At 37.8% G+C, this 16,049-nt stretch overlaps 2 protein-coding genes across 2 annotated transcripts; both read left to right on the top strand.

The window, feature by feature from the left end:
* Nucleotides 1-42: 42 nt before the first annotated feature.
* On the top strand, nucleotides 43-6,273 carry LOC134496465 (olfactory receptor 12D2-like). The gene is made up of 2 exons (XM_063302193.1): nucleotides 43-248; nucleotides 5,026-6,273. Exons 1-2 carry the CDS (start codon nucleotides 43-45, stop codon nucleotides 5,966-5,968), a joined length of 1,149 nt encoding a protein of 382 aa, XP_063158263.1. The 3' UTR covers nucleotides 5,969-6,273.
* Nucleotides 6,274-10,791: 4,518 nt separating this feature from the next.
* Nucleotides 10,792-11,736, top strand: LOC134496464 (olfactory receptor 12D1-like). Its single transcript, XM_063302192.1, has one exon. The coding sequence runs from the start codon at nucleotides 10,792-10,794 to the stop codon at nucleotides 11,734-11,736; it is 945 nt and encodes a 314-aa protein (XP_063158262.1).
* The last annotated feature ends 4,313 nt before the right edge of the window (nucleotides 11,737-16,049 follow it).

The following is a 16,049-nucleotide window of genomic DNA, read 5'->3' as shown; positions in this document are numbered from 1 at the left end:
CTCGGAAAACGAAACTTATGCTGAGCAGAAAGGGGAAACAAAATGTATCAGGAAGGAACTGGGAAAATAAAAACCAGGAGTGACTCAACAGAGCAGGAAAATCCGGAGAAACTGATTGGGCAGAATTTGGAGGAAGGTTTGAATCCTCCAGTCAGTGCTCCAGAGAGGAGAACAGAGAAGCGTGCCAAGCAAAAGGCAGCCAAATTGGCTACAGAGGAGAAATGGTGCAAAAAGGATTATGTAAAAAGGCACCAGTGCAAAGAGCAAGCTGCTGGAGACAACCAATCCATTGAGTTCCAGCATTTGTGGAAGAGTCCTTGCCGGGAAACAGTGTCTCACCTGTAGCCAACACAGAATCAGCACCAGCTTCTCCTGCCCATAAGAATCCTGCTCTCTTACATCCTGATTCAGCCAAGTCTAGTCTTGTCCCCAGTTCTGAGTCTCATCTTGCTGCTCCAGCCAAGTACAACCCTGCCTCCAGCTCTGAGCCTCATCCTGCCATTCCAGCCATGCCTAGTCTTGCCTCCAGTTCCGAGCCAAATCTTGCTCCTCCAGCTGCAGCTGGTACTTCCTCCAGTTCCAAGCCTTGTCTTGTGCTCAGCCGCACCTAGTCTTGCCTCTTCAGCCAAGCTTCATCTTGCCTCCAGTCCAGAGCCTCGTCTTGCTACATTGCCACAAACTGCTTCTATCTTGGATCCTGCAGACTTACCTTGTTGCCTTCCACTGCCTGGGTGGACTTGATATCTAAACTACTAAGGATTATCTTCTGATGTAAATAGTTGTTGAATAAAATACTTCCTTTTGTAACTCTGTCTGGCTGCCTCTTAGTCTGAACAGGACAGTACTCTATAGGTGCCTAAATTATCATTCTGGTTTACAATCAACATTTTCTGATTGCTACAATGTTGTCTCTTTTTTGTCTTACTTCCTTTTTCTTCTCTGAGAATAGAGATGATTCTGATCCTCATATCAAAGGTCCCCACCACCACCAAACAGTGACATCAGGGAATCAGAGGCACCACTGATGAAAAGAAAGCACTATAGATAAATGTGTTTTTCAATATCAATTTAATTCTTATTGTGGATTTCTTATTTTATTTTTATTATTCTACCAATGCATTTATACTTTCAACTACTTGCTTCCTGGCCAGGGACTTTTGAGCTATGTGGCTTCCCTTCTTCCTTCCCTCTCTCCCTCTCTCCCTCTCTCCCTCCCTCCTTTTTGTTTTTGTTTTTGTTTTGCTTTTTAATCAGTCCTGACTAAATTTTTAGAAGTAGTATGCCATAGGCTTCTTCCTAGGGCTGAGAGACAATAACCGGCCAAAGTTACCCAGCTGGCTTTGTGCCTAAGGTAGGACTAGAACTCCTTGATTCCCAGTTTCCACCCAAGTGCCTTTAACCACTACACTAAGCTGGATCTCTGTATGGACTATAACAAGTGCAAAATCAGTCAGCCAATCAATCAGTCAATCACCCACCAGTCAACATAGTCCTATTCCATATTTTTCTGAAGTTTTTAAATGTGAAAGCATTTTATAATTTGGCTACTAAATCTGGAATGGTGAGAAAAGGAGGACAAAATAGATTTTAGCACTATACCATGACCCCCAATTAAAACATCAACAACAGCAACAACAACAGGCTTTTGCCTTAATATATGTATTTGAAGAGTGAGATTATCTGTAATGAGAAGATGGAGAACATTTTTACTTGACATTGTAAAGCAAACTGACATATTGTCACTTCTCAGATTAATACAAAAATGAAGAAATATTATCTTTTGCATTCTGCGATTCTCCTAGTGTTACCATCCAAACCAGTGTTTATTTTTTAAAGATTGTGCATATTTAGGAAATATATAGTAGAAACTAATTGTGTATTTTCTTCTGTGTGTTTGTGTGTGTTTAGTGGATCTATGCCAATTAGTGGAATACGTATTATTCACTCATTCATTCATTCATTCATTTTATATAGTTGCCTATCTCAGATATGTGACAGATATCTGGACAGTACACAGAATTAAAATAATAATAATCAAATATTCAAAACAATTAAAAAAAATACAATGACAACAGTAAAAATCATAAAAAAAATTAAAAAACCCACAGGAAAGTGTGTTTGAAAATACATATATAACTGGCAAGGTCTAGAAGAAAGTTTTTCAACCAGGGTTCCATGGAACTCTAGGTTTCTGCAAGAGGACACTAGGGGTTCCCTAGGGGATCATGATTTATTTTAAAAAAAATTCAAATTGAGGCAACTTCACATTAAACAGGTAAGTTTCATTCTTTATTTTTAGTTTAAGAACACTGTTAATGCTTATGTACAGGCCTACACATGAAACAAATATAATAATTTTGTAATTTCTGGCCTCTTTTTGAGCCTGAATGTGCAGGGGTTCCCCATGGCCTGCAAATATTCCAAGGGTTCCTCCAGGGTCAAAGACTGAGAAAGGCTGGTCTAGAAATACAACAGTGCCACTTCACTGTGTGCAGGATTTTGAAGTCATAATCCAAGTATCTTACCATCCAGGGCAACTTTCCCCCCACTCTATCTTCAACGTGCTGGGCTCTCAAAGATGTTCAGGGCTTCTCCACGGGCTTTAGAATGAAACAAAAGTTGGGCAACTTACTCCCTAATGAAATAGCCAGAAACACAATATGCTGGAAGGTTCATTGTATTCAGGCCTGGGATGATGGTGCAAAAATGTGTTTCTCCAATAACACTAAGAGTTTTTGTTTTAATCATAATTTCCATTCTGGCCTGTATAATGGCCATGGGCAGGTTCTGCAGCAGATCTACAATGAATAAAATTCAGCTATTCTTAAAAATGCCAAGGACGCTAATAGAAATCACATCAGATATAAAGTGTTGCAGACACTTCTGTTTTGATTGCCAAAATAGAAGAGATTGTGCACTATTATAATATTTTGGGGGAAAACAATATACTTAGCCTTTACCAAACCAAACAACCCTCTGTATTATTAATTAGATGGATAAATTGTTTACAGCCTCAGATTGAACAGATTTATCCCCACATGAGCACATTGCTTCATCAATTTATCATTTTTCCCCCAATGGCAGCAAACAATATTTTATAAACCAAGCACATGATGCAAGTTACAAATCATTCCAGACACATTCTGATATGAGGCTTTATTTCCTGTATCCCATCTAAATGTACCTAGTTGGCCTCCCAGCTCTTAGGCAACTCTTCAATCATCATTCTTACTTAATTGGATAGGAAATTTCTGCAGGGTAAGAACTTTCTCTAATAGATATTAGATACTGGCATTGTATTCAAGCATTTCTATCTGACCTACACTTTCCTTCTGTTGTGGAAATCCAAGGGCATCTATTTTAGAGGTATGGTAATGTACATGTGTGAAGACCAGGATGGGACGGAAAATGGAATAGCAAGCATGAGAACATGAGAAAAGTAACTCTTATTAATCCACCTTTCTATTTGTAGACTCTATAGATTCTGATATGATATACCTGAAGAGCTGTTTGTCCAAAGAGCATTTCACATGAATCCTATGAATGATTTTGTCCTAGGCTTCCCAGACAGAGGCACTCCATTAGAAATCAAAGAAGGACCAGGCTTTCTGTACCTCTTGAGAGAATTAAAAATTTAACGCTACAACATACATTTCCCAATCCATCTTAGCTTCTCGTGTATTATATGAACTCAATCTGTGAGAAAGTGTGCATATAAGCAACTTGCAATAGAGAACAGATGGCAGCCTGTTGCTTTTCTCTCCAGCGCTGGCCAGTTTCATCTGATTCTCCATAAAACAGGTTTAGAGATATATTCAGTAATGTGTAGGATGGTGAGAGAATGTCAGAATTCATCTGCTTCCTTCAGGGTCAATAAATGGTTCGGAGTAGGGCTTCAAATTGCTTAGTGGAAGCTAGCTGCAGATAAACCATCTCTTCTGTGATTATGAGAATGGAGTTGGCTTCCTGAGTTTGGACAGTATTCTTTGCAACAACAATCCTGGGTTCATGCACTATGCAAGGCTCAAATAAATCCCATTATCTAATGTCAAAAGACAATGGTTTAGAGGGAAGCATGTGAGCACAATTTAACTTTATATTTGTTGAATGTACTCTAGTCATAAATATTGTAAGTACACTCAGGGTCAGTGTACTGGCAATGAATGATCTCCAAAGCAAGTATTGTAGATAAGCAGCATCTTTTGCCCAGAAGAACAAAAGTCAGTGCTTTGATAAAAGGAAACGAAATGAAGTGCCTTGGACTTTGGTAGCCTGCATTTGGAGAGGGAAAGTGAAAGACAATATATGCTGAATTTGACACATATTTAGAAGCTTTGGACTTATGGCACAAAAATCAGGGTGGTATTTTTCTTCATCAAATGTCAGGGGCTGGTCTCTTTCTACTGTAGGCTTCATGTAAATTGGAAGACTTGTTATCTATCTTTTGCTGCTTATTTCTGCATTTTGAATCAAATTCTATTATTTTTCTCTTGCCAAACCATTGTTTTATTTTTCTCTCTTTGCCTTTGTGCTTTGAGTTCACCATCTTAGTTCCAAGGATGAACATATCTGCATAAAATAAAACCTTCTTACTTCTTTCCCTTTAACCCACAAGAAAAGTTATGGAAAAAGCAAGCAGGTTACTCATCCTTACCCTTGCTCATTTGGCAGTATATGAATTGATTCATCATTTCTATTACGTTCAGTTTAATTTTTCAGAACATGTAAATTTAATTCCAAATAATGGCATATTAGCTAACATTTTCCACTTTTTTGCCAATCCCCCACCCCACGTCCACTTTCATTTGCTAAGGTCCAGACCTCAGACAAACTGCTTCACATGTCTGTTCCTTGAAAATAGGAATCTAATGGTAATATATGAAAGCATGAAGTATTTGTAGGGACTGAATTCAAATACAAGTTTTATGACTGAATGCCAAATGCCTTTTGGAAAATGGCTTTACATTGTCATATCTAGCACTGTGATGCTCTCTCAAATCACTCACATTTTTTTCCTGTTTTCAGAGATGAAGAACTGGCAGAAGTGTCTGAATTCATTCTCCTCGGTCTAACAAAGGACCACAGGCAACATCAGGTTCTCTTCACACTTTTCCTGCTGCTCTATGTAGCCTGTTTATTAGGAAATGGGGCCATTCTGGCAGTCACCATGGCTGAGCCTCGGCTCCACACACCCATGTATTTTTTTCTGGGAAACCTTTCTTGTTTGGATATATGCTTCTCTACAGTGACTGTGCCGAAAATGCTAAGTGGCTTCCTTATAAAACATCAGTCTATCTCCTTTATTGGCTGCCTCACTCAGCTGCACTTCTTCCACTTTCTGGGCTGTAGTGAGGCTGTTCTTCTGGGTGTCATGGCATGTGACCGCTATGTGGCTATCTGTAATCCTCTGCGTTATACTATCATCATGAGTAAAAGGACTTGTGTTATGCTAGCTGGAGCCACTTGGGCCACTGGCTTTTTTTATGCATTGATGCACACAGTGGTGACCTCTCAGCTATGTTTCTGTGGCCCTAATCTTGTCCCACATCTTTTTTGTGACATCAAGCCCCTCCTCAAATTAGCTTGCAGTAGTACAGCACTAAATTTTATTCTGCTGAATCTTGTCACTGGTTCAATTGCTTTCTGTTCCTTCTTTTTCACTCTTCTATCTTATTTTTACATCATCTCCTTCCTCTTCCTTAAAGTCCAGTCATGGCGGAACCGTTGGAAAGCCTTCTCCACCTGTGCATCTCACCTGACTGTTGTAGCAATCTTCTACATTCCAGTACTGTCAAACTACATGTTTGCTTCTGCCAGTGGCTCTTCTGAGAAAGAGATGATCATTTCTGTATTATACAGTGTCATCACACCAGTTTTAAATCCCCTGATCTACACACTGAGGAATCAAGAAGTCAGATCTGCTATAAGGAAAATTCTAAATCAAAATGTCCCATTTGAAAGGACCTAAACACTTTTAATTTTAGAAAATACATGAAATGCTGCTGAGTATGTTCAAAGCACTCTCATGGCTTTGATCCACATTAAATAAGAGAGTTCTTTCTATAACCTCTCCTCCCTTTAAGGGCATCTTATGATGACCTCAAGCCTTTGTAGTTGCTACAGTGGTTTGGAATAGACTCCCAGATAGAGCTATTTTTTTTTCTTCATGTATCTTCCAGTAGTCTTTCCATTTTTATCATTTTAATTTATTTAAATTACTATTGAAGATTTGTGTTTTAATTGGGCTTATCCTTTTATTGTATTACACTGAAAGACATCAACAGCTAGTAGGATCAAAATCTGAATATATGAATGAATGAATGAATGAATGAATGAATGAGTACATCATGTATTTTATATTGTAACTATTTTTACTTTATCGTTTAGTTAAATATTCATGCAACAGAACATTGATGATTTTAGAATACTATATATCTGTAACTTCAATAAACATAATCATGGCTGCACAGGAGGAGGTTTTCTCAAAAGTAAGAGAAAATGAAGACCTTCAAGATGATTAACCATGCCTCAGTTATACTCCTATACCTTATGGTGAATAAAGTATTATTGTGAACTCTAAAAAAAAGGCTATATACATTTTCTCAGTCCTTTTTACTATGATCCTTTTAGCTGGAATTTCAAGAATTAAATAACAAGTTTCTATACATACATACCAATATGTACAACCACTGCTATTTTGGAGGGTGGGTGGATGGGGCCCCAAAACAGTCTAGGATTTCTCCAAACTGCTTCATGTGGAATAACAAAATGTTTCATGAGAAATGTTTAAGGTTGTTTCCACTTTACTTGAAAAGGCAAGGAACAGTTTGATTGACCTTTTAAAGCATTTTTTTTAGAGCATTTTAATTCCTTTGTCTGGTTAAATACACTCTTTTAAGAATGCACTTCTTCACAGTCCCTACTTTGAAGTGATCACTGAGAATCAGGGCATTCCATAGAAAACACACAGCAGACAGCATGCTTCAGGGTAGAAGCTTACTTTAGGACTTAGTCATCCTTGGTTTCTATTTATTTTCATGTATGGGACAGTTAGTTCCCATACTGACAGAAGATCATGAAGCAACATTCATTAGAGAGAAATAAAAAAAATACTTCTTTTTTTTTTTAGTGAGAACTTCACAAAAGAATAAGTCCTCCAAGGGAGTAAAATAAGGAAATAATGCACATGATAACAATTAGTAAGCTTTGATACTACATGACACCATATACATTCTAAGTCTTAATGTTCAATATAATATTTTACAATATAATATAATCCCAGATTGATATATCTATAGTCTTACCCACTTCAGACAACAGCTGGTAAGGGTGAGAGAGAGGTTGATGTCACATTCCCCTTGTGATCTTCCCTTCCTGTTTTGGGGTTGGTGGCTTTAATGTGTGAACTTAGTGCATTTTATGATCTTAAGGGGCTATATGCAAGAATATTCCATGTTATGTCTGTATGCAGAGATAACTGTGAAAAACCTCTATGGAGGGTTACAATAGGGAACTACCCAAGGGGTTTCTCATCTTTTGAACTCTTGGTTTGAGCCACACTGACCATTCCAGGTCATTGTCTGAATTTGCTATCTGTGTTTCATGCCTAAATTAGAGTCCTGCCCATTAACAGTTTGTTTATCAGCAAGCTGCACAGGTGTTATGAGTAATTAGCAGACAGGCTACATACACTTTTCTTTTCTTGGAAAGCTGACATGCAGAGTGGGCTGGCTGATGCTACACCAAAATGGCTGATAAATTGTCTTTATGAACATGATCTAATGAAATCAGGTTATCTAAAAGAACTCCTTCTATATCCTCTCTATGTATGGAGGTCATATTATACTACACTTAAATATCTTTAGCTGCATTTGTGCTTTGGAATGCACTCTCAGACAAACTTAATCTCTTTATTCACATATCTTTGGGTGGGCTTTTCCTTTTATGATACTGGGTTTAACTAGGATTATCCCTTTATTGTATAGCACTGAAAAACATCAAAACCTGGCAACACCAAAATATACAGTAAATGAATGAATGAATGAATATATCTTGAATTTTAAAACTATTTGCTCTTCCTCCTTTATTTTCATAAATATATTCACAACAGAATATTAATGACTTCCGCATGTGTTCAGTAAATGCAGTCAAGGGGGGATAGTTGGCTGCATTCTCAAATGACACTGGCATTTGCCAATGCTTGAATTCTGAGAGTAATACATATTTAAGGATGTCTTCACTTTTCTTGAGAAGGCAAGGATTTTTTTTTTTTTTAATCCACATTTTAAAGCAAATTGAATGGTCTGAACTTCCCAGATGGACATAAGAGCTTGGAACACAATTATGCCTTGGATCCTTTACTTCTCTCAATTTTGCAATACCAACCTATTTATTTTGAAGATATCTGAAAGATGTGAATAGAAAATAGCTGTGGGTTTTCTTATATATTTTAAATTGGTTGAATTAGCCAAATAGGCATGGTTAAATTTATTTAAAGCTGATTTGACTCAAAATAGAACTGTGCCGCCCCACTTTAAAAAAACCAAAAAAAAACCCAAATGTAATTCTTCTCCAAGTACATTAAGCCCACTTCACACCTTTCCCACTTAATCTTTATTGTGTTTGACTTTAAAACATCCAGTCCTCTCCATAGACAGTAATATGAAACAGAAGTTGGGGGATGAGGCAGAGGCATCGTAGACAGCCTCCTTAACACAATGTCCAATAACACAATATGCTGGAAATTGCTTGTACCCTGAGGTGATTTTTTCTTCCACAGTGAACTATAATATGCCAATACTGATATGCAAGCTATATTATATATGGAGATTGTCATGCATTGAGATGTTATGGAGTGCAATTCTCAATTAGCAGAATATCTAGATTATTTCATACATCCCTAGTCCTTAACGCTACATCAAATGATATTTTCAATCATCACCGGCTTATACCTTATAACAGACTCTTCTGTACATTTTTTGTTGAAAATACAAGAAAATCATGGCACTACTTTAATGCCCCCCCCCCCGGGGGGATAATTTTGCCCATTGAAATTATAGTTGAGTAATTATCTACAGAAATTATGTGCATAATCAAATTCAGTAAATGTATTCCCACATGAACAATCAAGAACCACTGATTCATGGATTGATCCTCTTTTCCCTAATGGCAAGAAATGATGTTTTATAAGACAAACATATTTTGCAAAGGTGAAAATCATTCAAGATGCATTCTGCAAGGAAGGCTGGTTATTTGCATTGCTTCTAATTACACCCTGTTGATTTAAAAAAACAACAACAACAACTCTTGGGCAATTTTATCTTCAGTTATCATTTCTTCTTATTTAGTGGGAAAGAGATCTCATTAAGGTATGAACCATGTAAATATTTAATTTAGACTTGAAATATTATTCAAGGAATTTTTTTGACAAATAGTTTTTTCTCATCCAAAATAATATACTGATACCTATTTTCAGTGGCAGGTAAACATATGATAAATCTGTGTAAGCAACAGGACAGGGGAAAAGTAAGAGAATATTATTTATCATATGACATGTGAAGACTTAACACACATTAATCCAGAGAGTAGTAGCTGTATGGTGTAATTATTGTTTTGTCCAATACAGAATTTCTGAAGATTTTGATTGAAGGATAGGCCTTCTCAGTTTTCTTGCTAGATGAAGGCACTGCCAGGAAAGAAAGAGGAGGTACATCTCTGGATAATTTTGAAAGATCCTACAGAGATTTCACTCACCAGTTTCCATTGTTGGCTTAAAAAAATGAAACAGTGCATGGCAAGTATTTTATAATTATATATTATGTAAAAATCTATGTTGTAAAGGTAATAGCTCAGCTTACTGTGGCGAGCTTGCTCTAGGCCATATCAGCTTGGTTACTCTTCAGATATCCATTCATACCAGTCAAAACCAGTCAAAACAGATTATACTTCCTTTGTTGGTAAGAAACTGAGAGGGAGTGTGAGTTTTGATTCTGATAGGAAATCATTCTTGAAGGAGAAGGAAGGGTGGCAGATACTGAGTAGCAAAGCAGTTGGTGGGGGGCAATTTAAAAAAAAATATTCAGGAGGACTCTGGGAAAAAGAATCTGGCAGATCTAATAATATGCCAACAAAATTCTATGACATAATCCTGCAGGACAGATTCAAAATCTCATGCACCTTGTACTTTATGTTCAGCCTATAATGTTGTGTAAATAAATTCTCAATATTTCCATGTTTTTCTTTGTTTCTTTTAAGAAGACAGTCTGCTGTTTCAATGTCTGCTGATAATGTTTTTTCACTGACTTATTTTTATCAGTACCATAGCATCCTTCATTTCCCTTTCTTGGGTCAGAAATTGAGGATTAGACAAAAAAGCAGTTATTAGTGAGCACTGAAGATGCTGAAGGCACATCTACTTTAAGTTGACAGATAATTCCAGAATTTGGAGACCTATAACATTGTGATCTAGAAAAGGGAAAATAAACCTGGGGTATTAACACATAAGTAATTTGTGTAAAGTAAAGCCACTGAACTGAGGATGCCGTCTTTCTCCTTCCTAAGTGACCACAATCTTTCTACTATTTCTGCAAAGTGGTAGGAGCAGATACATACTTTTTAATATATGTATAGGATGACTCCATGGTTTTTGCTAGATATCTGTGTCCCATCATTCTATTTATGTCATGATCAAAAGTGGGATTGAGTTAAAACAGAGGAGGGTTAGTTCTCCATAGATATTTATCTGTAGTTAACATCTCATTCTTTTCTGTCATTTCTCTTTCTCTTTTAGTGATGGAGAACCAAACAGGAGTGAACAAATTCATCTTAATGGGCTTGACCAGTCCCTTCAAATTTCAGAGTCTGGTATTTACAATCTTTCTGCTTTTGTATCTGGCTACATTGATATGGAATGGTGCTATTATTGTTGTACTTTTAGCTGAACCACACCTTCACACCCCCATGTACTTTTTCCTTGGGAATCTTTCCTGCTTTGACATCTTCTTCTCCACAGTCACTGTACCAAAGATGCTAGCTGGATTTCTTTCAGAGCAGCATACAATATCTTTCAAGAGTTGCATGGTCCAGCTGCATTTTTTCCACTTCTTGGGTAGCAGTGAAGTTATTCTCCTTGGAATAATGGCCTATGACCGCTACATTGCCATATGCAATCCTTTGTGTTATACTCTCCTCATGAGAAAAGAGGTTTATCTCCTGATGGCAGCAGCTGCTTGGTCCACTGGGTTTCTCCATGCCTTGATGCATGCAGTGATGACTGCTCGCCTTCCCTTCTGTGGACCAAATCACGTTGAGCACTTTTTCTGTGACATCAAGCCTTTGTTGAAACTGGCCTGCGGCAGCACACACCTCAACCTCATGCTCCTCAGTATTGTGACCACTTTTATTGTTATGGGCCCTTTTATCTTCATACTTCTCTCCTACCTCTATATCCTTACTTTCCTTCTTTTAAAGGTTAAGTCCTGGAGAGGTTGGCAAAAAGCCTTCTCCACTTGTGGGTCCCACCTAATTGTGGTGGCTTTACTTTACATTCCAGTGTTGTTTAACTACATGCTTCCCACTGTGGGTACCTCCTCTCAACAGGACATGATAGTAACCCTCATATATAGTGCAGTTACCCCAGTTTTAAACCCATTTATTTATACACTGAGAAATCAGGAGGTTAAAATAGCAATGAAAAAAAAATGGGCCCCCCAAAAAATATCACTTTTTGGTGAATAGAAATCATGGAAAGTTACTGCGTCTCTGATGGTTCACTATCACAAGTAGATCTTCTACCATTTCCCAAACTGGTATTCTCCAAATGAGCTCTTTTAGTTCTTTTGAAATCCTAATTATGAGATATTTGAATGAAATCTACAACTTTGCTTTAAATAACATTAAGTGTCAATACTTGATTCCCCAGAAGTACATCAGCCCCAACTCCAGACAAGTGGGATTTTGGGGGGATTTTTAGTCCCTGGATAGGAGGATAGTCTGTGGAAAGTATTGAGTTGTTGACTCTGTCCCCCCTGCCCCCGCCCCAGCACACACAGACTCACAGACACACAGGCACATACAAAATGATCCTGAAAACTGATATGGAGAAAACTGGCATTTCAATTTATTTAAGGAAGATGAAGATATTACATATACTGTAGTTAAAGGAAATGCTCTGAACTTGTTAGCTAGAATTGTGGGATTTATAGATGGGAATACAATCCTTATGGACTCTGAAACCAACATAAATATTAAAGTTAGGGACTAATGGTCCTAAATTCTGGAGGAAACACCTCTTTTTTAGAAGTGAAAACTATGATTTTACTATCATGACATGCTGGACTGGACAAGTACTTTGTTACCAACAAACATTGCTAATGCCTGCTAAGCTGTAGATCTCTGATCTCTGATATCTGAATAAATTACAGCCCTGACTCACTAAAATTCCTATGCCTTGTTGCTTTTTTGTACATGGCCTTCACTTGAGTTAGATAAATTGTCATTTATCTTTTGTTACTTATTTTTATGTTATTAATCAAATTCCACTATTTTTGTCTTACCGCATTATAGATTCTTTTTTCCTTTATTACATTCAGAAACAGTCTCTCTCTTCTTTTGTAGTTTTCTGTTTTCTTTGGTTCCATATTCTTAGTTCTAGGATGAATACATCTGGATAAAATGAACTACTTTCCTTTGTGCCCACAGGAAAAGGGAAGAAAAGCAAAAAGCATGCAGACTACTTATCCTTACCCTTGCATATTTGACATTATCTGATTAGATTCATTCTGTGTATTATGCTGAATTTCATTTTCCATAATTAAAATTAAATTCCAAAAAATTGTATATTATCTAATATTTTTCACTCTTTCTCTTTTTCCATTTCATTTGCAAGTGCCAAACACATTAGAACATAACACATGAAACTTGGATCCGCATTATATAAAAGAATTTCTTCTATAATCTCTCCTTCTTTAAGGACATCTTATGATGACCTCAGATCTCAGTAGCTGCTACAGTTGATTTGGAATATACTCCCAGATGGAAATAATTTCTGTCTTCATGTACAGACTATGCAGCAGGAGGTTTTCTCAAAAGCAAAGGAGAAAATGAAGACCTTCAGGATGATTTAAAAAGTGGGCCTCAGTTAAACTCCCAAATGCTATGGTGAATAAAGTATTATTGTGAAGTCAAGAAAAAAAGTCTTTTTTTCCTCAGTCTTTTTTACCATGATCCTATTAGTTGGAATTTCAAGAATTAGATGACAAGTTTCTATATGTTATGGTGCTGCTGTACTTGGAGGAGGAGGAGGAGGAGGAGGATGTGGAGGAGGAGGAAGAAAAGCCAGGGGCTTCTAGGGATAATAGTTCTGGAGGGGGTGCTTCCAGCAGTGTTGAACCCCAACTCCACTCTGTCTGAGGCAGATCCAGCAAGATCCCAGGACTCCCTGCCTGCACTCACTGACAGCCTCTCAGACTCTGAACTTCACCCACCCAGTTCCAAGCAGAGGCATGCTTTAATGATACAATGGGAGAGAGCTGAGCTCCACAGGTCAGATAGATGAGCCAAGAAGCAAGCCATCAGGACAAGAGACTCTAGTAAGTAATGTTTCTCAGCTGTGCATCTGGGTGGTGGCTCAGCCTGGCTTATGTATTGGTCTCCCTCCCTGAGGAAAAAACATTAAGAGCAACTTTTCAAGCCTCAGCTCTGTTGTGTTTACCTTGTTGTGCCATGCTTTGAACTCTGGATTCTACCTCACTGTGTCTCTCATTTTTTTTTCCCCTTAGATGTGTGGGTTTGTTTACTGGATTCCTGGTCTTGACCTGTTCCAAACCTTGGCTACAATACAGTTACCTTCTTTAGCCATAGGTAAAAAAGGACTCTTTGCTTTTAAAAAGTTCTGCCTCTGAGTTGGCATATCTATGGATTGTGGCAGGCATCCAGCTTGGTATCTTGCTGGCTGGTAGCTAGCAGTGCTGGCACAGAAAAAAATACATATACTGTGTATGAATATGTACAATCACTGCAATTTTGGGTGTGGGGTGGGCTGGGAGATAATCTAGGAGCTCGCCAAACCCCTTCATGGCACTTAACCAAACATATTAGATGTATAGAACTACTGGCCAGTAAAATTTCTTTTCAGATGTGATTATTTATTTATTTATGTATTTATTTATCAAATTTCATCACTGCTCATCTCCCTTAAAAGAGAGCCTCTGGGATGTTTACAGTAAAGCTAAAAACAATAAAAATACAATAAATAAATAAATGAATAAATAAATAAATAAATAAAACAAGATTTCTTAAATATAAAAATAAATATAAAACAGCATCCAAGTTGACAATATTAAAAGTTCAGTTTTAAATTCATAAGTACATGGGAACCACTGTAAGGTGCTAGCCACCCCAGGACTGACTCTCCCCCTTCCCACCCTAAGTGAGATGGCAGAGTCAGGTCTTTAACCCTTTCTAGAAGGCCAGGAGAGAGTGGGCCTGCCTCACCTCAGGGGGAACAGTGTTTCACAAGGCAGGGGCCACAGGAGAGAAGGCTCTCTTCCTGGGCCCCGCCAATCAACAATCTCTCATGGACAGGGTCCATAACATGCCCTCTCTGCCTGACTGGGTAGGATGGGCCGATGTAATGGGGATGAAACAGTGCCTCAGGTAACATGGACTCATGCCTTTATTTATTTATATTTAAAGCACAAGGATTATCTACTTCAAATTCCTTTTCTTGGCAAAGATGGAAGCATTGGTGTCTTAACCTCAGCAAACTCAGAAGCCTGTGAGGGAGTTTTAGTGGCATTTGAATAACTTTGAGGAAGGAGTAAAGCAGTCAACAAAAGGGAATTTAATCACCCTTTCCCACATGCTGGAAAAGTCTCTGCAACAGATACAGGGCTGGTTTTTCTCAGGAATAAACTGTTTTCAGATGAAGAAACAATTGGGAAGAATTCATTAACACAGATGGAAATAATGCAGTGGCAAAGTAAATGATCAATATATGAACTATCAGGAAAATAAGACACTGGGCATTTGTCAAAGTTTGTTCAGGTTTGAATTATGAGAGTAATAAACGTTAAGGATGTCTTCACTTTACTTGAAAAGGCAGGGAAACTTTTTGATCCACATTTAAAAGCAAACTGAGTGGTCTGAAACATCAAAGATCAATTTAAGGCTTGTAGTGCAATTATGCCTTGGATCCTTCACTTCTCTCAGATTTTCAATACCTACCTATTTATTTTGAAGTATGTGCTATCTGGGAGATGTACACAGAAAAACAGATGTGGTTTTTTTCATGTGTTTTAAATCACATACATTAGTAAGATAGATATGCCAGTTTGGTATAGTGGTTAAGGTGCTGATCTAGAAACCAGGCAACTGAGAGTTCTAGTCCCGCCTTAGGCATGAAAGCCAGCTGGGTGACCTTGGGCCAGTCACTCTCTCTCAGCCCAACCCACCTCACAGGGAGGCTGTTGTGGGGAAAATAGGAAGAGGAAGGAGTATTAGGTATGCCCCCCTCCTTGAGATTTTTACAAAAATAGTAAAGGTGGGATAAAAATAAAATAAATAAAAATTAAATAAAATTTATTTTGTAACCCTCCTCCAAGCAGATTAATCCCTCTGCACACTACTCCCAGTTAACTTTCATCATGTTTGACTTCAGTCCTCTCCATTGACAGTATTATGAAGCACAAGTTGGGGGGAGATGTGGAGGCATGATAGGAGATCTCTTTGCCACAGTGTCCAGACACACGATAGCTGCTGGAAGTTGCATTGCATCTGTCCCTTAGGTGACTTTATTTTTACAAGTAAGTTTAATATGCCAGTGGAGACTGCCATGCATTTAGATAATGTGGGGTGCAATTCTCAACTAGTAGAATATCTAGATTATTTCATATATCCCTAGTTCTTAACTCTACTTTAAAGGTTAAGTTCAGTCGTAATTGGTTTATTTATTACAACACATTCTCCTCTATTTTTCATTGAAAACACAAGAGATCCATGGTCCTACTCCAATGTCTTGTCTGGGGGGTAATTTTTCAACTGAAAATATA

Source organism: Candoia aspera, chromosome 4 (assembly GCF_035149785.1).
Source record: "Candoia aspera isolate rCanAsp1 chromosome 4, rCanAsp1.hap2, whole genome shotgun sequence".
In the NCBI taxonomy this organism is placed as follows: Eukaryota; Metazoa; Chordata; class Lepidosauria; order Squamata; family Boidae; genus Candoia; species Candoia aspera.
The sequence above is the reverse complement of the archived record's forward strand: the minus strand, read 5'-3'. Positions and strand labels throughout refer to the sequence as shown.